Genomic DNA, 20,633 nt, shown 5'->3' with positions numbered 1-20,633 from the left:
TAGTTGACTACTTGGAAATTGGCAAAAACTTACACACTCTTTCCGAAATTCCAGCTCTAAAAATTTTAGCTTCATCGGGTTAGTTGTAAGCACTTGAGAGTACATTTTCTGCGGAACAGTTTTGTGCCTGTCGGTTGTGTCCACCGCGAAGGGCGAGCACTCGCTGCCGCGTGACCCGCCGGCCCGACCCTCGGGAGCCCCCTTCCCTGGTATCCCGAGTGCACGTTAGGATGCAACCTGGGAGAGCCCTGACCTGCCACCCTGCGTGTGGGCAGGGAAGGACCTGTGCCCCAAAGCAACCTGGTGGTCCGTGGCTCTGGTGGGCCAGACCGCAGGTCACCCCGTGCCAGGCAGATGCCGTGCAGATGTGCACCATCAGCTTTCAGCTCCTCAGAGACTGCGGCCACTTTTTACATATAGCACCATCCAAACTCCCTCTGCATGATGACAATAATATTCTAATATTTATTTTCAGCCTCAGGATCCAGCCATCTTTGGGGCTGATTCGGTTTTGGTGAAAACCTCAAAGCATTACTTGAATATCCGCTATACTCTGCTGCCCTACCTGTATACGCTCTTTTACAAAGCTCACACTCAAGGAGACACAGTCACACGGCCGATTTTGCATGAGTAAGTTTACTGATCCAGCTTCATAATGGTTTTATCAAGAAATCCAAAATTCAGACCAGTTAAACATTGTTAGGAACTATCCAAACACATATGTAGCTTGTGACAGTGCACACTGGAATATATACGCACAACTTGTAAGTTCATGAAATACCATTTTGAAGCAATCGAAGAGTAATCAGAAACCATCTGTAAGTTCTGCACATGTGCGTGTATTACTGCCGGTTACTCCAAGAGGTGCTGTGAAGTGTCTTTGCCAGTTAGTGAAACTATTCCCCATCACGACATGCATTTTGGAATTAATGATTCTTTGCCTGAAACTCTTGAACCCTTGCATGTATGTATAATCCCTTACATACAAACATATATATATATATATATATATATATATATATATATATAAAATCAATCCTAACTAAACCAATAAGCCTGTGAACTTACGATCTCAACTGCAGGTTGCCTCAGATAACAATAACCTCACGCAGTTGTGCTATGGCGCTTTCCAGGAGCCATTCTAGACCATCAGTACCTTGAAATATTAGGATTACTCGTGACAGTGTAGTTAATAAAAACAGTCAGTGCTATTTCTTTCCCATTTGTCTAGGTTTTACTCTGACGAAGCAACGTGGGACATTGACAGGCAGTTCCTGTGGGGTCCCGGGCTGCTCATCACGGCTGTGCTCGAGCAGGTAGCTATGGCCATCTTCATATTTATCTCTCTCGTAACGAATTCACAGGGACCAGGGACACCATGAGTTGCTCATTGCAGCTCTTTATTTCTTGTCGACTGCAGCATAACATCCCTAACAAGTTGCATTTCCTGGTCCCTGTTCCTGCCATTCCTTTATTCCTTTAATTAAAAAGCACATGATTTTCAGCCTCTGCCGTTCGGTCTTGGGGTGGTTGCATTATTCAGTTTAAAGGCTATAGTTCCTCTACTTGCTATACATACATTTCCTCTGGAAACTGTGCTCTGTCTCCTTTTCTTATGCTGAATGAGCCAAACAGCAAAAATAGGATATTCCGTTTCCCCGATGAGCCTAATAAATTCTCCCTGGTCCTAGAGATCTTGTTAATTAGCATTAACATAGCTCTATCTCCAGCAGAAATATTTCTCTTGATATATCCTTAGATTATATTTATTTTTCATGGATGCATCACATTCATGACTTATAGTTGTCTTGGGGCTCCTAATAAGCCTATCTTCTTTTCTTCATTTGTTGCTTCCAGTGAGGGAGCCCACAAAGTATTTTTATCACTATCCAAATGGAAAATCTTGCACTTTGTGCTATTAAATCCTATTTCTATTTTCACGTCCTCTAGGGAATCTAATTCTTCTGCGGGATATTCTGATTCATTCTACTTTGTATCATCTCTGAATTTCATTCAGAAGCAGCTTCTCTCACTTCATTTCGCTTCATCTCTAGTGAAGCAAGAAAAACAAATAAATCATGGTTTTTCCTGTTGCAAAATTTTGTAAATAATGATAGTCAGTTCCAGAAACACATATGCTATGCAGAAACACAAAACATTTGTTAAATACTTGAATGGGAAGCAAGTATCCGAAACAGGCCAGTCCAGAAGATGTGGAAGTGAAGATGATTTAGTGATGTTTATGAGTATCCTCTCAGAGCGAGCGCGATGCGTTGTGACTTTGGGCTGCGCACGTGGCAGAAAGCCAGCAAAGAAAAAAAGGATGAGAAGTCTCAATCTTCTCATTGCAAGTGTTATTACGATTTTTTGACATTTTTTCTTAATTGCATTGACTTGTCTTCAAACGCGAAGGTTGTTTCTTTGATCACCTTCCAGGGCATGGATGTGATCCAGGCATACATCCCTGACGCCGTATGGTACGAATATGAGACAGTAAGTAAATGCCAAGGATGGTGCGGTGCGGTTTTCTACACGTCTCCATGAAGAAATAGGGTTGTCAGCCCTGTTCAGGGGCAGATTTAGCCTGTGGGCTAACGTAAAGGAAACGGTGAGAGATGGGTGAGGGCAGGATCAACGAACGGTCCCAAAGGGCCGGAGCAATGCAGGGGCGGGGAGGCATGGAAACTTAAGCAAAGGTCATGTTTGCAATAGCAAAATATAATAATTGTTGTTAATAACAATGATAATAACACGTGAGACTTTCCAGTTGTCTCTTACTAGTCTCATTTCTGCAAATAAGACCCCTACTGCTGGGATGACCCTTTAGAAGGGTGGAAAGGGCCCGTCTTGTTTTATCTTCACCAGCAGGATTATAGATATTTACCCAGCTTAAAAGGAAGAATTAAGGCGAAACTCTGGCTTTAAGAGCATAGCAGCGAGTAATGCCCCATACCCCTTCTCCCTTATCTTCGTGTTAATAAGGGGGCAAAAATATCGTGGAGAAAAGAGTGGGCTGACATGTACCTGCCGGCAGACAAACTGGGACTTCATTTGAGGGGAGGCTACGTTTTCCCTTTCCAACAACCAGCTACCACAACGGTCGCCAGGTGAGCTTCAAGACCAAGCGTGTTTCTGGCTAGATTGGAATGAAATGGGATTTCGAGAACGGGCTCGGGACTGTCAGGTTGCAAATCAGAAGCAGGCTGTTGCATTTAGCATTTGCGCTTGAAAACTTGGGAATAACTGAGAGTCACAAATCGCTTCCACGACTGAACATGTAACATGTTTAATGATTAACTACAGGTTTATTTGCACAGCATTTTGTAAACTCCCCAGGTATTTTAATCCGTTTATATGAAAATGAAAGACAATCAAGCCTAATCTAAAGTAATTCTCCAAGTCTTGCAACTCATTTGAGCTTCAGATTTTTAATAAGAACATGAAAGATGTATTAAGACTGTCTAGGTATTTTTACAAGTCTAGGATAAATCTTTCCTTTCACAGCCGCAAGAATCCTATGGGACTTATCATCGCCCTGGATGACAATAACAGAGCATCCGGGGACTTGTTCTGGGATGACGGAGAATCCACAGGTGAGCAGTTATCGATGGGGAGATAGGTATGATAATCAAACTATTAATACTTATGGATTTTAATCGTCCAGCTGATTTAATGGAGGAAGAGCAAGCCACTGGGAATGTTGATTTTAATTTGTAACAAATTATGAATACTTGTTCATATGTCATTCACTTTTTCAGCACTTTTAAGTAGAAAAATGTAATGGTTCTTAATTTGGTGATTTTTTCCCTTGTTCAGGTTTCACAGTGTCCTTACATAGATAAAGTGGGTACACTGGCACACTGACTGTTAAACCATACTGCTGAGATTGATGTATATTCGTGTATGTATCCAGATCTGCTTCAGTGGGTGCAAGAGTGCCCATAACCGCAGTGTGTCATTAAGATTTAGCAGAAGATGAAAAACTACTCAGGTTTTATGTATGAGTATTACATTTTTAGTACATTAAGTATATCTGGTACTGCTTATGGACTTGCAGAAATTAGTTATGTTTCTTGTGAAATCAGTAGAAGTTGGGTCAACGCAACAGCAGTGGTATCAAAGCCTACATTTTTATGTCATCTGGTTCCCGCAGCATATCCCTGCCTGCGTACACGAGTGAGCGTGTGCCGGCGATACTCGTTACGTTGCCAACTTCGCCTTTTATTAAAGCTTGTTTCTCACCAGAACATTCACTGTGACCATGCCAAAGGCTCTCAGCCTCACCTCCTGTGACGAACTGGGATTGGTATCGCTTCCTCGCTAGTGTTTTTCAAAACTCGTACCTCTTCTTCTAATGGGTTGTGTAGTATTAAGGTTATAACAGTTCAACCCAACTGAAAAAAAAAAAAAAAAAAAAAAGATTTAAGTTTGGGTTGTGAGGAAAATTTGGAATATTTTGGAATGCTGCATGTCTAAGGAAAACAGAGATACTTCTAGAGCAATGGAAGAAACTTGCAAACAAAAATAGTGTAATTCATCATTTTAATCTTGAGATGAAGGAAACTTCGGAAAATGAAAAACCTTAAACTGTGGGATTTTCTGCAGTATATCTGAGGAATTAGTAAGGCATCGAGGTTCCATTAAATTAAAAGGATTTGAGGTACTTAAATCCTGTAGGCTGCTTTTGGAGCCTTTGTCCTTTAATCTATATTTTTTAGAAAAGCCAGAAAGCAGTTTAAACATTTAATCTGAAATGATTTTTTGAAGAACTTTTATAAAACACTCAAGCTTATATTAAAAAAACGATTTCAGGACTTGTATTTGACAGATTTTATTGTTTTATTTGCAACCAACCATAACTTTAAGAGCTAAGGGCTTTGGTTTATGGCATATACACGTTAATGCTATTGCATTTCAAGTAGACCTGATCTTCTCTAATTCATATACTATCATATCCATTGGCTGCCATGAATTGGAAAAGTATCTGTGCTTTATTTAGCTATACTGGAATAAAATGTAGGTTAGAAAATAGGAAAAACCACAACATCAAAAATATATAAAAGAAAGAAGAAGTCGAAGTAATGTTACCATTGCTGTTCAGAAGATGACAGGTATTTTCCCGTGCAAACTAATCTGACCACTGTCCATGGTTAAGTGATAACTGAATGTAGTGTATGCTTACCTTTTGTCTTCTGAAACACCACAACTTTTGGCTGAAAACAAGTTCTGCAGATAATGAACCTTGAACAAATTAAAATGCTGATTGCATAGCAGACCTTGCCACTGCCCTTGCTACTTGCCAGCTGATGAACATATTTATATATATGTATGTATGTGTCACTATTTTGTTGCCTCTGCCAAAGCTCAGAGCTTCCCTTGTAAGTCTCCTCGAGATGCCAAACTCCTAGTGAGACATCTCCTGCTAGGGCATTTATATCCACTCAAAACTCTGGTGTTTGAAGGGTTTCTGCAGCCTGGTGCTGCAGAGCAAGACCTTGGTGGTGGTCACTGGGCAGTCTGTTAGGAGGACAACTACAGAAAATGCCAAAAAGTGAGACTACTTGTGCTCGAGAAGTAATATGATGGTAATATTAGATTTAATAGAAAGAAAAAGCTTAGAAAAATTTATGCACTCTGCCTGTCTGTCGTAATCCTGTTTTCTCATTTTACTTTTACCAATCATATCTCAGGCAAGAACTTCCGAGCCTCAACTTTTTAAATTTTGTGAAACTTTGGGATGCTTTAAAGAAATAGAGTTGTGATTTGGCTGATTATTGCAGCAATAAATATTGAAAGCCTTGGGTGGTTGCTGATATGACAGGTATATGGACTCCTTTGTCAAGGCCTAAAATAACTAAGCCATTATTGTACTCACTTCTGTTGAGAAACAAAACAATAAAACATCTTATGATTTTATTTGCTGCTCAAAACTTACAGGTCATAGTCTTCTCAAAGAAATAGTTTACAATTTGCTTGCAATAGCAATATTTTTCTTTTCTTATGTGGAAAAAAAATAGCAGACTGTTTATGAGTCAACTTTTATGTTTCTTCTTTTCCAAGTGGTGAGTTTATTTCCTCTTTTATAGTTCCATGACATAGTTTATTAATATTAAATTCACTTTGGCATTAAGAAATTTACTTAATAGGTTTTAAAGGATTAACTTCACTGCATGTGCATTTACATTTAAGAAATGGCATGACAGAATAACAATAAAATAAAAATGAATACATTTTAATAAAAATTAATACATTGTAATATGTGCAATTAATACATTGCACCTTCTGAATGTAATAATGATAATAATTAGCAATTTATTGGTCTTGATAGTGACACAGTCTTGCTTTTAATACTTTCTTAGTTTTGTACTGCCAGTGTAATTTCTTTCTTCATATTTTAGGTACTGTTGAAAATAAAGTCTACATTTACTACGAGTTTATAGTTTCCAATGTAAGTACTTGTTTAAAGGATCTTATTTCCATCTCCAATTTCTCTTCTCAGTCCTTAATCGCCTGTAATGTTTACTTAGAAGCAAAGTGTTTGACAAAGCTAGAGAAGCATCTTTCTCAAAATATTGTCATTTAGCAATGCTGTCATTTAGCAATGTTGTCATTTAACTGTGATGTAAATCTTACACTTGGCTTTTCTTCTCCTGATTAATTTATTAACAAAAGAACCCCCGTTTTCTTGCACAAAATAAACTCGGCAGCAATGTTTACTGAGCAAGAGAACTGTAAAGCATCAGTGGCAGTTAAAGCAGAGTAAGAACGGAGAGGAATGTTGCGTTTGCGAGTCTCAAACTGAAAAAATTCCTTGTATATTGTAAAAATTGAGCTGAATGTCTCCAAAGAGTGAGAGGAAGATCTAAGCGAGAAAATGTCTGAATCCGCTTCACGTTGTGTTTTGTTTTTACTGCAATTGCCTATACAGAGCAGGGTAAAGTCCAACTGGCTTTTCTATTCAATATTCCTGGAGATTTCACACTATAAGGATTCCAATATTTTTAATATAATAATAATAATATCTGCTAAAAGGGTTCTTTTCCCTCGCCATGAAATACCAGGGCAAACACTGAGAGAGAAAGCAGAGGGGCATGGAAAGGGAAACACGGGAATAGAAACAGGACCGTCACAACTTAACGTTGATTTTCACATGGGCGGCAGGAGGGATGTGAAAGGAGGAAAAGTGAAAGTAAACTTTCGCCCGTTAGAGCCCGCAAGGTCGGCCCGCTCTGCCGGGGAAGCTTGTGGGAGGGCAGTGTCCTGGCACCCCGCCGCCCTCTCCTACTGCCCAAACGAGCCCAAAAAGGAGCCTGAAACACCAGTATGAATCACGGTATAAATAAGGAAGCAGGTGTGGTTCTGTCATTTAAGTGACAGCAACAAGCAGGGCAACAACCAACACAGCAAGGAAAGGGTGTTGGCTTACTTTGTACTACACTGTTAAGAATTAATTAGAAAAATGTTTTTTTTTTTTTTTTAATTTTAGGTGATATAATGTGATTATTATATTTTTTTTTCAGAACAGCCTACAAATGAATGTTATAAACAACGGTTACACTGACCCAAACAACTTGAAGTTTGAAGAAATCAGAATATTGGGGTTGCTCCTGGAACCGACGCAAGTCACCGTGACTCTGGACAATGTTGTGCAAAGCTCTTCTCACAATATCAGCTACGATCCTTCAGCCAAGGTACATACAAATAGCAAACCTGAAGCAGAGCATCTTTGGAGCTGGATCATCTTCATTTTGTATATTGCAAAGGATAACACTCAGCACGGTGGTGGATCCCGCAGCATATGCCGTGTATTTTATTACGGAATAAAAGTGCAGTTGCCTTCACCTCGCTGTCTAGCCCGAACATCTCAGTTTTGCTCTGAGACACTCAGCGCACCACGAGGTTTGCTTAGGTGCTTATTCAGGTAGCTGCATTGGACTTGCAAGGGGAGGAAGAGATTTATGATTTTATGTGATGTTGAAGGAGGGTAAAGAATATTTACATTTTAAATACTACTTTGAGCATTGATTGTAAAACAAAATCAAGTGTAGGCTTTTAAACCTCATTTCTTAGTTCATACCTCATTTCTCAGGGTGAATACAGAGCGGCAGCAGCCTCATGGACCTATGTGCCAAGCAGGCAAAAGCTGCTGCAGGTGGGAAATTTTCATAAACCACACTATAAAGATAGTGCTTGGAGCTTGCATTATGCACTATCTTTAATTATTATAACCGACTGAACTACCTGTTACCTCAGTTACTGAATCAGCATCAAAATATTTAAACCTTTTCTGACCACTTACTTACATTTAAGCTGAGGTTAAAAAGGCTAAGGAGGTGTGCACTTACCTTCATTCCTTGTGTCCTTCCAAGGGAGTCGTGGGATCAGCTACGTATTTTAAGTTCTTAATTTTTTCAGATCTTATGTGCAAGAATTTCAGTTCACAAATTTGTAAAAATGAGAATACATTAAATATCCCAGGACGCCTTTTTGTGAGTTGCCATGTGGGAAAATTTTATTGTCCCTGAGGACCTGCGTCTCTGCAGACTGAAGGACAGACTGACGGGAAGCAGGGTTTAATAACCGCTGAATGTTTAATGTTTGCAGGTCGCTCGTATAACAGGGCTTCAGCTGCAGCTGGGAAGGTCCTACAAGCTACAATGGAATCAAGAAGCCAGCGCCAACGAAAGATATGACTGCTACCCCAGCCCTAACGCAACCAAGGAGCAGTGCGAGCAGCTCGGCTGCGTCTGGAGCGTAAGCAAAACCGAAGCAGAACGGAGGAGTTTAGGAATCACAGCTTTCTTTGGGATTTGTTACGGTGAAAAAGGTGGTCTGGAGGTTCATCTCCTTTAAAGCGAGGAGGAGGACTCTCTACCCTGCATTAGCAGATTTTGTTTGCCTCATTGAAACTGAGGCAGTTCGCAGCAGCTTAGGTTCATCCAAAGTGCATTAAGAATAGAGCAAGAATGTGGGTTTTTTTGTAAGACAGTAATAGAAAATACTAGAGTTATAAGAGGTAGAATAGACTTGAGATCACTGTCTTCAAACAACTCTTTTGCTTCGCCACTTCCTCTCACATTCATGCTCACTAAAACACACTTTTATTAAAGCTGATCCCTCTGTATCACAGTTAGACAAGAAACTCTTGAACCCCGGGGAAATATTCACCCACATATGAATTTAATTGCTTGTATCTCCGTCTATGAGCTATATCCAGACCATCAGACCTGATGTGAAGTTCGTTATGATATATTTTTGTTTCTGGATAGCATAGGGCTATAACCATAAGTGAGCAAAGAGCCCTGGAAAGCATCAACTTCAGAGGGCCCCTCCCTCCACATTGCATTACTTCATGATTATAGAAATCTAAATTTCAAAGCTTAGAACCTGGGTAAGAAGTCCAAAATCCTCTGTTAGCCACTCGTGAAACAACAACAGCTGAAATGATTGCTGCACTTTCCTATATGTATTGTACTATTAGAAATATTTTCATAATTTTGGATATTTGGAAACGGCTCTTCACGTGAAATCAAACACTGGCCAAGTTATGGGCTGGATGTATTTTACTCAAGTTGAAAGATGCTTTGAATTTGGTGATAACAGATGAATAAATATTCAGTAGGAATGAAGCTGTGATTAGCAGGCAACTAGACAGGATTGATGGTGAGCATCCAGAGGTGGAAGGCTAATCCATTAACCTACCTCTGCTCACAGAATAACTGGTTGTTTATGTTCAATTACAGCAAGAAGCTGAAAGCAATTTTGATCTTGCTGTCAGGAGATCTTAGATAAATAGGATGTAATTCTCAACAGATATTTCAACCCATTTTTAAATGTGTATTTTCATATTAATAAAGATATATAAGAGCTGATGAAAAGCTCTCATCTGATACTGCCTGAATATCTAATGGGTTCGAGGCACATCCAAAAGGCCAGAGAACTATGAGATTAGGAGGGGAGAAGTTTTAGGACGCTGGCGGACCATGCCTAAAGATTTTTTTGAGTGGCGTTGAGCTGAAGATCATGGTTATAGGGAGCGGAAATCAATCAGCCTGGTGTGAGGATCCCGTTTCCCAGCTGAACTATACGTGTAGCCTTGACTGAACTGTTTGATTATACCGCCGTGGGCACAGAGATCGGTGGGTTCAGTACTGCTGCGTTACCGCTCACAAATAGCATTAAGTTTTTTTTGTTTTTTTTTCCCCCCACAAATCTTTACCTTAAATAGCCGTAAAATACAAATTCTGGAATGCCTGCTGACGGCTGCAGAAGACACTAACCCGCCACCAATTTCCCCTGCAGGAAGTCACCTCGGACGCGGATATTCCACCCTGCTACTACAGCGCCGACAACGCGTACGCCGTCGAGCAAGTGGAGTACAGCACGGATGGTCTGGCAGCTAACCTCGTCCTCAGCAGCGGCAGCACCAGGGCTTACGAGAACTCCACCCTGCCGATCGGTACCCTTCGCCTGGAGGTGAAATATCATCACAACAACATGCTGCAATTCAAGGTGCTGCCACGCGCGGGTTCCTAGGCGTTTATAGTGCCTTACTGGTCAAAATAGTTTTATTTATGGAAATCACATGCGTTTTAGTCAAGCTTGTACTACATGAAGAGCGGCACTTTGGCCTGAACAGGTTTCTTCTTCTAACCAAATAGTTGTTACTGCTCTTAGGCCGAATCTCTCTTGTCCTAGAATTTTGTCCTAGGTTTTACAATGTCGTTAATGAATCAAAGGTCAATACATACATGTAACGTCAGTCAGAAACTCTGGAACTAAAAACATTTTATTAGTATACAGGTGCAATTATCACTACATGTTATAATTATAATGTTAACTGTCATTTAATCATTCTACATACATTATAAAATTTTTAATAAGTTATTGTTTAGACTATAATTTATTACTATATTTTTAACAATATTATAATGAATTGGATGCATTATTAAAATGATCAAGCATCAAGTCTTAAATTACCTTGTATCAACTTACAGAATACAGAAAACTTTAAAAATAGTCTCTGAAAGTTGGCTAAAAGATGAATCATACATAAATGTACACATACAGAAATCAGTATATTTAAATAATTAAACAAGCCGTTCCCGAGCCAGAATAAATCCATACATTTTTTTTCTTTTTTTCCAACCCAAATTATTTTGAAGGAATTTGAGAATGCTGTGATGAGTATTTTTTTTAATATGCAGTCAAATTTATTCAATGATTTTCTGTATTCATTTTAGCTAATCAATCAGATTTGTGTCATCACCGGTAACATTTCAAACAATTCTCTGTGTCAGACCTGGAGTGTGCCAGACTACAGGAGTGTTTCTGTCAGTCTATAACAAATGCAATAAACAGTGCTTAAACTATTTTTATCTTGAAGTCTTGAAAATGTAACTACTGCTAGTGCAAGCTACGTGCTTGTAGATGTGCATTGAAATGGATGAATTTTCCACTCACAGATTTATGATTACCAAAACAAACGATACGAGGTTCCAGTCCCGCTCAACCTCCCCAGCGCCCCGACGAGCACCGCTGAGGAGCGACTCTACGACGTCTCTGTTCAGAGAAAACCCTTTGGGATACAGATTCGGCGCAAAAGCACAGGGACGGTTATGTAAGCCCCATTTCACTGATTTTTCAATGGCTGTTTTCATACAATCACAGAATCAGTAAGGTTGGCAGGGACCTCTGGAGATCATCTGGTCCAACCTCCCCGCTCAGCAGGGTCACCTAGAGCAGGTTAGACAGAGTTGCATCCAGGCGGGCCTTGAAGATCCCCAGAGAAGGAGACTCCACAACCTCTCTGGACAACCTGGTCCAGGCCTCCGTCTCTCTCACAGGGAAGAAATTCCCCCTCCCAGTCAGGCAGAACTTCCTGTGCTTCAGTTTCTGCCCATTGCCTCTTGTCCTGTCACACGGGACAACTGAAAAGAGTTTGGCCCCGTCCCCTTGACACCCTCCCTTCAGGTACTTGTACACACTGATCAGATCCCCCCTCAGTCTGCTCTTCCCCAGGCTGAAGAGGCCCAGCTCTCGCAGCAGTTCCTCGTAGGGCAGATGCTCCAGCCCTCTGATCATCCTCGTAGCCCTATGCTGGACTCTCCCCAGTAGCTCCATGTCTCTCTCGTCCTGGGGAGCCCAGAACTGGACACAGGACTTGAGATGAGGCCTCAGCAGGGCAGAGCAGAGGAGCAGGATCACCTCCCTCGACCCACTGGCAACACTCTTCCCAATGCATCCCGGGAGACCATTGGCCTTCTTGGCCACAAGGGCACATTGCTGGCTCATGGTCAACTTGTCATCCACCAGCACTCCCAGGTCCTTCTCTGCAGAGCTGCTCTCCAGCAGGTCAGTCCCCAGCTTGTCCTGGTGCCTCAGGTTATTTCTCCCTAGGTGCAGGACTCTGCACTTGCCCTTGTTGAACCTCAGGAGGTTCCTCTCCACCCAGCCCTCCAGCCTGTCCAGGTCTCTCCGAATGGCAGCACAGCCCTCAGGTGTGTCAGCCGCTCCTCCCAGCTTGGTATCATCAGCAAACTTGCTGAGGAGGCACTCTGTCCCCTCATCCAGGTCATAACCATTTCATGTCAAACAAATTTCTTGTGAATTACGTTTAAATGACATAAGATGAATTTTTGCATCCTTCCCATGCTAGCTTTCCTAGCAAGTGCTAGACCTTGGGCCAGCAGGGTTTGCTAGGCCATTCCACACCTATGAGAGTATTGACTCGAGGGAAGGACTGAGAAGGAAAAACAGGAGTAGTTTCAAAAAAGTGACTATCAGGTAAACATTGCGATGAAAACTGGTATATGCTTGTTTCCATTTTCCTCCTCCGATTCAGCTGGGATTCTCAGCTACCCACCTTCACGTTCAGTGACATGTTCATCCAGATTTCTACCCGCTTGGCATCGCAATATATATATGGCTTTGGTGAGACCGAACATACCATGTTTCGGCGTAACATGAGCTGGCATACCTGGGGGTTATTCACGAGAGACCAGGCTCCCGCTGTAAGTGAAAACAACGCTAGATTTCTTTTTTTTTTCCTCTCTCTCTCTCTATTTGGCTTCTTTTTGCTTCGTATCAACCTGTATGATACTGATCTGTTGTCCAAGCCAAAACTTGTCTGTGGCCCATAGCTCAGACCTTGACACCATTCATGTTTCCCGACCATAAAGACCCCACACAGCTCTTGTGGCTTTTTAGTCCTCTCCTATGAGTACCGGGCCTGGTGTTAGTGAAAAATGAACCTAATCAACATGGGTGTTCAGCAGAAATTTAAAGTCAGCTGGCACTGGACACGTTTATTGGCTTTGGTCATATCTGTTGAGGCTTACAGTTTATCCGGATTGTCCACTGTCTCCATGGCAATGGTCTTCTCTAAGCCTGTTTTTAATTTGTGACCCTGAAGACCAGTGCGGAGCTCAGGGTCTGAGTCAGACATCAGGTGACAACAAATGGCCCAGAAAAAACAGTTCGTTGCTGCTTTTTTATGCTTTTCCGCCAATTAATCTGAAAGCTAGGTGTGAGTCAGGAAAACTCACAATTTAGGGATCAAATTAGTACTTACCGAGGTAAATCAGACATCTTATGTCTATGTGTATGCTTGTGTTATTTTCTACAAGACAATACATCTCTGCAATTTGCAGGGGATTACCAATAAAATAGTGGCTGTTTATTACAGTTACAATTTCCAGTTTAAGTAAGTTCTGATACGTCTTTGAGCAAATGAAAAATCACTGAATGTCATCAGCATGCCTCAACCGTACTGACTTTGCTACTGCTTGAAAAGAAGGGGAAGTTTTGTCCCAAGAAAGCAACTTTCAAAGACTGCAGTGCATTTTCTTTCCTTCCCCCTGGAGCTGTCTGAACAAGACAGACCTCAAAATATGAAGCTGAAAAGGATCTTTGGTGGGAATGCTAGTATTTACCCACAGTGTGATGCCGAACTTTTTGCGTGGCAGTTGTCTGACCCTTTATTAACGTTATTAGCGGATGTAAAGGAGGGAATGCTCACGACATATTTCTTTTGCAGTACAAGATGAATTCCTATGGTTTTCATCCGTTTTACATGGCTCTTGAGGAAGATGGCAATGCCCATGGAGTTCTCCTGCTGAACAGCAATGCGATGGGTAAGGAAAAAAAAAAAAAAAAAACTCCACTCCATTTTCCCAGCTTGTGTCAGCTCTACGCTGAGCTTTGCGCCGTGGCAGCGTGTCCGGGCGCTCATTTCCTCGTTTTGCCTGCCCCTTCCCAGACGTGACGTTCCAGCCCACTCCGGCCCTGACCTACCGCACGATCGGAGGGATCCTGGACTTCTACATGGTTCTGGGCCCGACGCCGGAGAGCGTGGTGCAGGAATACACCGCAGTAGGACTGTTGTTCTATTACAAACTGAAACCGGGCTTTTTTTTTTTTTATTTTGTTTTCTATTTGCTACAAGTATTCCTTCTTATTTGCAGCTGATCGGCCGACCGGTCATGCCACCCTACTGGTCCTTGGGCTTCCAGCTGTGCCGCTACGGGTACAGAAACGACTCGGAGATCGCCGAGCTGGTGGCGGCAATGAAGGCAGCCGGCATTCCCCATGTACGCTGGTAGCAGCTAAAGTTTGCGCTGATGCTTGAATCTCTGGCTGCAGAGTATTAACTGAAAGCATTAAAAAAGTATGCCGTTTCCGTGTACTTTATGTGTATATCTACGCATACAAATCCAGGACGTTTTTCTCCAGCATGTGTAATTGCTGATAGGTTATTGAGGATATAATAACCTTACCTGAAAACAGCTGATTCCAATTCCATATTTAATTTGGCATATCTTCTATACGCATACATTTAGAAAAAAAAGGGGGGCTCTGTACAGTCTATTTTTTTTTTAATTGCAGGATGTTCAATACGCAGATATTGATTATATGGAACGGCAATTGGACTTCACCCTTGGCGCACGCTTTGCTGGATTACCAGCTCTAATTAACAAAATAAAACAAGAAGGAATGAGATTCATCCCTATCCTGGTCAGTTGTGAATTCCAAGTTTTAAATAGAAACATATTATTGCTGAATACGGAATATATTTAAGAGCATTTCTATTTTTCTTTTGAGCATAAGGGTAAAATTGTATTCCCTTTAATTTTAGGATCCAACCATCTCTGGGAATGAAACCAATTACCCCCCCTTCTCCAGAGGTTTGCAGAAGGATGTCTTCATGAAATGGCCCAACACCAATGACATTATATATTCAAAGGTACTGTTCTTAAAACGTTGAGAACAGCAGAGATATATTGTATACAAGCAAGCAAGATGCCAGCCTAGACTTCAGTGCTGTCTCCAGGAGGAAAGACTTCTAATATTTTAATTCATTCCTGACAGTAGATGACATATTAAATAAATGCCACAAACTGAATGTCTTCAGTTTGTGGTATCATCGGCACACGTAGCAGTGATGCACGGTTTTATCTGTCGGCTCTTGGTACTCATTTTATATTTAATTTGGTTTGATTATTTGGAAATGTCCTTTGTCCTGTTAGGTCTGGCCGTTTCTTCCCAACGTAGAAGTTAATGAGACACTACCTGAGCAAACCCAAATACAGGTAAATCCTGATACGGTTTGGTTATTAACACAAATATAGAGGGAGAAGTACATTAATTAAGGAAAATAGTAGCAAAGTATAGCGTACTTTAAAGAATAAGATGCAGAAACTGGCTATAGCCTTTCAACTAGAGTCAGCAAAAAAGCGATTTGTATTTTTTTTATTTTACAAATTCCAGCATTTTAATACTGGTATGTTCTCAGTGCTGTATCTGTTTTTCTTTCCTACTGCTTGCACAGCTCTACGGAGCGCACGCCGCTTTCCCAGATTTCTTCCGCAATTCCACAGCTGAGTGGTGGAAGCAGGAAATCGCGGAATGCTACAACAACCCCACCAACGCCTCCAGAAGCCTGAAGTTTGATGGCCTATGGATCGTAAGTGTAAAAATGTATTCCATTTTTGAGAGGCTTTTGCATCTTTTTATCATAAAACATTTTCTAAACACCGTGACAGCCAGTAAATATACTGCCTTTCAATTGTAATGCCTTGAAGGAAGTAAGCGTACGGATGTTTCAGGATAGTACAGTATGAATGGTCTACCAAAAAGTAAAATATCTTTTTTTGTTAATAGCATCATTCCCTATTGAAATATTTCATTTTCTATGAAATCTTCCTTATTTACTTTTGACCTTCATAATACTTGTTTGCAATGAACTCACTCTTCCATTAGCTCCTAAAGTGCATGATTTTTTCACAGCGTGAGACAACTGTTTTGTCCAACTGCTACTTCCACAGGACAGAAGGAGTTAGATAAGAGGTCTTAGCTTGTTACTTAAATAAAACAAAGTTCAGAGGTTTTAGCAGTTTGTGCATCCATATCTAGCTCCATCTTCTGTACTGATTTCAGTTTTGCACATAGGAAAAACAGTCCTTTTTAGTGAATATGAGTGATAAAGACAGAGTTTGTAAAATTGAATCCTAGTACCTTCAAATAACCTCCTGGGATTAGACACTCTGCTATCTCGGAAATGAGGTAGGCAGAATCAGCCTATTAAGGGAGTTTCTCATCAGAAAAATTACTTATTAAACAGTAGTTTTACACTGATTGAGAAAGAAATGCAGTTATGTAGCCCGAAAACCAGAGCTCTCCAGTTCGGTTAATTTACTCAGTCAGCCTGCTGAAAGAGAAAATTAAATATTTAGGGCACAATCTAAAATAGCCGAAAGGAGCTAATCGCCCAGATTTCCGCAAAATTTCTTCACCCAGCTCCCTCAGGCTCCTTGGAAAGAAACCACAGCCTTACGCCAGAGAGCAGCTACGGCAGAGTACGCCCTGCTACGGGGACCCCGGGGTGTCCGGACCCCTGGAGCAAAACCAGCGGAGAGGAGCTTGGCTCCGACTCCTCCTCCTCCAGGCGCCGTTTAGGTCCAGGAGGCATCTGCAGGACGGGGCACCGCGCCGGCCCCCCTCGCTGCCCCCCGGACTCTTCCAGGGGGATGAACCGAGCGGTGCAGCCGTTGAACGCAAGCGTGGATATCCCAAGAGCAAATACTTTGCTCTTCTCTCTTTTCCCCCCCCGCCAAGTACTAGCTGTGAACATTCGAGGAGAAATGTAGACCAGCAAGCTCAAGCTGCAGCTGCAAATGCTCCTGAGGACTTCTACTATGCTGCTCTTTTTTCCCCCCCTGTTTTAGTATTTTTGTTTTTGCAATTTAGTATTTAAATGAGTTTTCTATGATTGAAACAAATACAGTCAGTTTTTGCTTTGCGTTTTTAGGACATGAACGAACCTGCAGCCTTTATGAACGGTGCCATTGGCGGCTGTAGAGATGACCACCTGAATTTCCCACCGTATATACCTCGTAAGTCTGATCACTGCTCAAAACAGCCTTCGGTCAGTCTGGTTAATCTATCATTTCTTTCATGGTGTAGGTGGCATAAATGCCTAAAGTTTAGAAAGAAATAACTGAACTCCTAACTAAAAGTGACCCTTTTCAGCCCTTACGAGCACACTTCCCCCTATTTCAGGAGGAATAGTGACTACAAAGTTACCATCTTTAGCTGGTTGCCTGCATATGGATTTTGATGCCTGTGTAGATACTTGGCTTTAGGCTTGGTAAATAAAGACCATAGCTTTCAGCGCTTTCCAGGGTTCTCTCAGCTGAATAATGTAATCAATGATTAAAAATTCACAGAATCTCCTGTACCATTAGCAGTTCCTCTCATTAGCAGTTATCTATGTGTAAAAATATAAGGCCTAATTTGAGGAATACCCTTGAAATACTTAGCTTTTTTGGTTCGGCTTTGCTTAAGTGCGGGTGCGCGGCAGTACTAACTGGTAATGACTCGTTAACGCTTCATTAGAGCACTCCTGTTGCTTAATTCTGTCTTCAGTTCCTGTGAGTCCTTTCCTAGGATTTGTCAGGAAGTTGATATTCAGTGATAGCCTCTTTCCTCCCAGTTTTCTGTTTGTACGGATGATATGGCAACGTTCACAGAGCTCGGCTGGGCTCGGATGTGCCCTGTTTACTCTTTGAGGCTCTTCAGTAGGAGCATCCATAACTGAGTTATGCATGTATATGTATATCTATGGAGATGTATAGATGCATGTAGGTAGATAGACATACACACGTCTATAAATGCACTTGCAGACCCAAATATCTACATGGGAATATTAGGAAAAATCCCCTTCAGAAGGCTTGGCATATTATTTTATAATAATAAGCAAGTGGCTGTATGCGTGCACAAAAGAAGAAGAATGCCAAAAGAGATTATGAGAACTAACAAAAAGTTACTCATTTAAATTATTATTGAATATATTCATTATTCAGATACAAGTGTTTTCGTTCCCTTCCCACTAGATTTAGGATACCGGTCAGAGGGATTAATTTTCAAAACTCCGTGCATGGAAGGGCAGCAACATCTTCCGGACGACACGCCGGTGAGACACTACGATGTCCACAGCCTGTACGGATGGTCCCAAACAAGACCTACCCTCGAGTAAGCTGGATTTTCACACTTGCTCGTTATTTCCAAAACGTGCTGCTGACGAATACCCCGTTTCTCTATGCTTGAGGACCAAAACTTCCATCGCTCCGTTGAGCTTGCCCGTGACTCTGCCGTCTCGTCCTGCTGCCCGCCGCCCCGCGGGCGCGACGGGATGAGGCGAGACGGTCACGGCGCTATCTCTAACGCGGTTTAATTTGGAGCTAATTACGTGCCGTGGGCTGTTTTGTTGTCCCAGCACATTTTCTGCAGTGATTTCCGTTAGGAGGCAGCAAGCCAGGCCGCTCTGCCTGCAAACACCGCTGCTCCACGGAAGGAAGCCGCTCGGCTCCGCAGGCGCGCCGCGGGAGGGAGAACGGCGCCGAACACTTGATCAGCTCTTACGAAAATTACTTAACGATACTCTCAGTAATCACTGTAATTAACACACAAAATACTTTTTGCTTCCAGGTGTTGCGCTGATAACCTGTTTTATTTGCAGTGGAGATATTGTTTTAGCCACACACCAAGAGTTTTAGGATACAGTTTTTAAATACAGGATACAATGCAGACATTCATAAATTACCATTGTTAAATTAAATTGAGTAGTGCTGAAAAGGGAAAACAGTGACTTTTTAAATGCAAATTGTGTCCTTACGCACACAAGCCTCGTGGTTTTCCCTTTAAGGACTTATTTTTGCAATATCAAGGCACACTTTATTATACGTTCCTTACCGAATAGTATCCTAGCCTATTGCAGACAACTTCTGATCCAATGTATATACTACAATGATAGTATATATACATACATATATCTATATATATATAGGTTGTTTCATTTCCAATTCAACAAGTAATTCCTTGATATTCGCTTAATGTCGCTCTTTGCCCAGGCGTGAAAGCCAGAACCTTTAAAAGTGAAGGTAGCAGCTGTTCAGCGAGAGAAACCAGGGCGCTGGGGTGCAAGGAGCCGCTTTGGCCGCGTGCTCGGTCCTGCCGCGGCGCGGCAGCAGGTCGCTCAGGCCACGCTCCCACTCCCGCAGCAGCACCTACGCTCTCTGCACGTCTCAAACGTCAGCTGCAGTTTCCAAAGCAGCGTTTCAGCAGGGTAAACCAAGCAGGGGCTGAAAATGCTTGATAATATATTACAAAGAAATAAAGGATACTAGCAAACTTGCTGTTTATCTTGGAAGAACTAATTACAGTACATTAGTCTAGCTTAATTACTATGGTAATTTAAGTGACTTGTGTATTTTTGCTGTAATTATAGTGTCACTTAAGCTGCAAATCCTGCAGAAAAAAATAAATAAATAGTGCCTTATTGAAGCAGCTGTTAGAGCAATTATTGCGGAGATATCGTTAGAGAGCAGTGCAATTTAATCAGTGTAGCTTTTTAACTAGTATTTCAGTCTAGTATTTCTCTGTAATGATTCACAGTGTGTGTGCACAGTTGCAGAGGAGTTCTTCCAAGAAATCAGCCCGGTGATGCATCTAGTTGAGCCACACGGTGCCGAGCAGCAGCGTGCCTCCAAAAGGAGCGGTTGGGAAGCAGCGATTCCTCCTGCCTCCGTTTTTTGGGGGGGTTTTTTGTTTTCGTTTTTGTTTTTGTTTTCCTTTGGTTGCTTGGCCTAAGGGCTGTTGTAGACCGTGTGGGTTCTGCCGTGACGGGTTTCCCTGCCGTTTTTCGCCGCCAGGGCTCTGCAGAGCGTCACCAAGGAGCGCGGCATCGTCATCACCCGCTCGACGTACCCCAGCAGCGGGCGGTGGGCCGGGCACTGGCTGGGCGACAACACGGCCGCCTGGGATCAGCTCACCAAGTCCATCATCGGTAGGCGGAAGGGAAAAGCTTCGTGCCGGGCGGTAACTTCTTCGCCTGGGTTTGGCGGCTCCCGGCCGAGACGGGCTGCGGCGCTCAGCGCTCCCGCCGGCGCCGGGGCCGGGGCCGGGGCCGGGGCCGGCCGGTCCCCTCGCAGCTCCCCGTCCTTCCGCGGCAGAAAAGTGCGACGCGCTGCAGAAACGTGGAATCTCTCCTCTCGCTTGCTATCGTGCTCGCGTGCGGCGTTGAGCGTGCCAGAGGGAAAATAAAGAAGTTGCTAATGCTGAATCATTTTTTCCTT

At 42.3% G+C, this 20,633-nt stretch overlaps 1 protein-coding gene across 2 annotated transcripts in view; it reads left to right on the top strand.

Annotated features, from left to right (window-relative positions):
• The window catches only part of SI (sucrase-isomaltase), a 50,058-nt gene that overhangs the window by 21,120 nt on the left and 8,305 nt on the right, over positions 1-20,633 (top strand). For both annotated transcript variants that reach the window (XM_062582307.1, XM_062582308.1), the window contains 21 exons: positions 476-630; positions 1,232-1,316; positions 2,437-2,493; positions 2,983-3,107; positions 3,505-3,593; positions 6,399-6,448; positions 7,521-7,691; positions 8,605-8,754; positions 10,303-10,512; positions 11,466-11,620; positions 12,845-13,013; positions 14,039-14,135; positions 14,261-14,373; positions 14,466-14,591; positions 14,887-15,015; positions 15,137-15,244; positions 15,528-15,590; positions 15,830-15,964; positions 17,309-17,393; positions 18,393-18,531; positions 20,211-20,344. In XM_062582307.1, the coding sequence (XP_062438291.1) occupies positions 476-630; positions 1,232-1,316; positions 2,437-2,493; positions 2,983-3,107; positions 3,505-3,593; positions 6,399-6,448; positions 7,521-7,691; positions 8,605-8,754; positions 10,303-10,512; positions 11,466-11,620; positions 12,845-13,013; positions 14,039-14,135; positions 14,261-14,373; positions 14,466-14,591; positions 14,887-15,015; positions 15,137-15,244; positions 15,528-15,590; positions 15,830-15,964; positions 17,309-17,393; positions 18,393-18,531; positions 20,211-20,344 (2,545 nt within the window). The remainder of the gene's footprint in view (positions 1-475; positions 631-1,231; positions 1,317-2,436; positions 2,494-2,982; positions 3,108-3,504; positions 3,594-6,398; positions 6,449-7,520; positions 7,692-8,604; positions 8,755-10,302; positions 10,513-11,465; positions 11,621-12,844; positions 13,014-14,038; positions 14,136-14,260; positions 14,374-14,465; positions 14,592-14,886; positions 15,016-15,136; positions 15,245-15,527; positions 15,591-15,829; positions 15,965-17,308; positions 17,394-18,392; positions 18,532-20,210; positions 20,345-20,633) is intronic.

The sequence above is a fragment of the Rhea pennata genome, chromosome 9 (assembly GCF_028389875.1).
Source record: "Rhea pennata isolate bPtePen1 chromosome 9, bPtePen1.pri, whole genome shotgun sequence".
Classification (NCBI taxonomy): Eukaryota; Metazoa; Chordata; class Aves; order Rheiformes; family Rheidae; genus Rhea; species Rhea pennata.
This window is presented reverse-complemented; position numbering and strand designations above follow the sequence as displayed.